Here is a 368-nt window from a genome sequence, read left to right as displayed (position 1 = left end):
GGCACCGCTGTACCACAACTTGTGTCCATCATCTGTGCTCGTTTCTCCAATGCCAGTCCATCTAAGTTCTGAAACTCCCACAACATTCCAAGAGATGGTAGAGATCTCGTTTACCAACACTTCTAGTTTTCCCTCATCTTTTAGTGATCTTACGTTCCAAGTGCCAATGCATATGTTCTTTTTCGCCATTTGTTGTTCTTTCTCAGTTTGCCCATCAGTATCCACTTAACACCCGCCACCCTGTGAGCATCAAGTGACGGCGCGGCCGTTTTTATCCTGGCCCCGACCGATCCAGTATGGAAATGGGTTTGGTTGTCATTGTCATGGGTGATTCTCCGGCAATTTTCGAATGGTGGTGCCGATCTCCT

General features: G+C 47.6%; 1 protein-coding gene across 1 annotated transcript in view; it reads right to left on the bottom strand.

Moving 5' to 3' along the window:
* The window catches only part of LOC119592265 (craniofacial development protein 2-like), a 1,194-nt gene extending 1,005 nt beyond the window's left edge, over nucleotides 1–189 (bottom strand). Inside the window, exon 1 of the mRNA XM_037941094.1 lies at nucleotides 6–189. Coding sequence (XP_037797022.1) covers nucleotides 6–189 — 184 coding nt within the window. The remainder of the gene's footprint in view (nucleotides 1–5) is intronic.
* Between the last annotated feature and the right edge of the window lie 179 nt (nucleotides 190–368).

Source organism: Penaeus monodon, chromosome 30 (genome assembly GCF_015228065.2).
Source record: "Penaeus monodon isolate SGIC_2016 chromosome 30, NSTDA_Pmon_1, whole genome shotgun sequence".
NCBI classification, from domain to species: Eukaryota; Metazoa; Arthropoda; class Malacostraca; order Decapoda; family Penaeidae; genus Penaeus; species Penaeus monodon.
The sequence above is the reverse complement of the archived record's forward strand: the minus strand, read 5'-3'. Positions and strand labels throughout refer to the sequence as shown.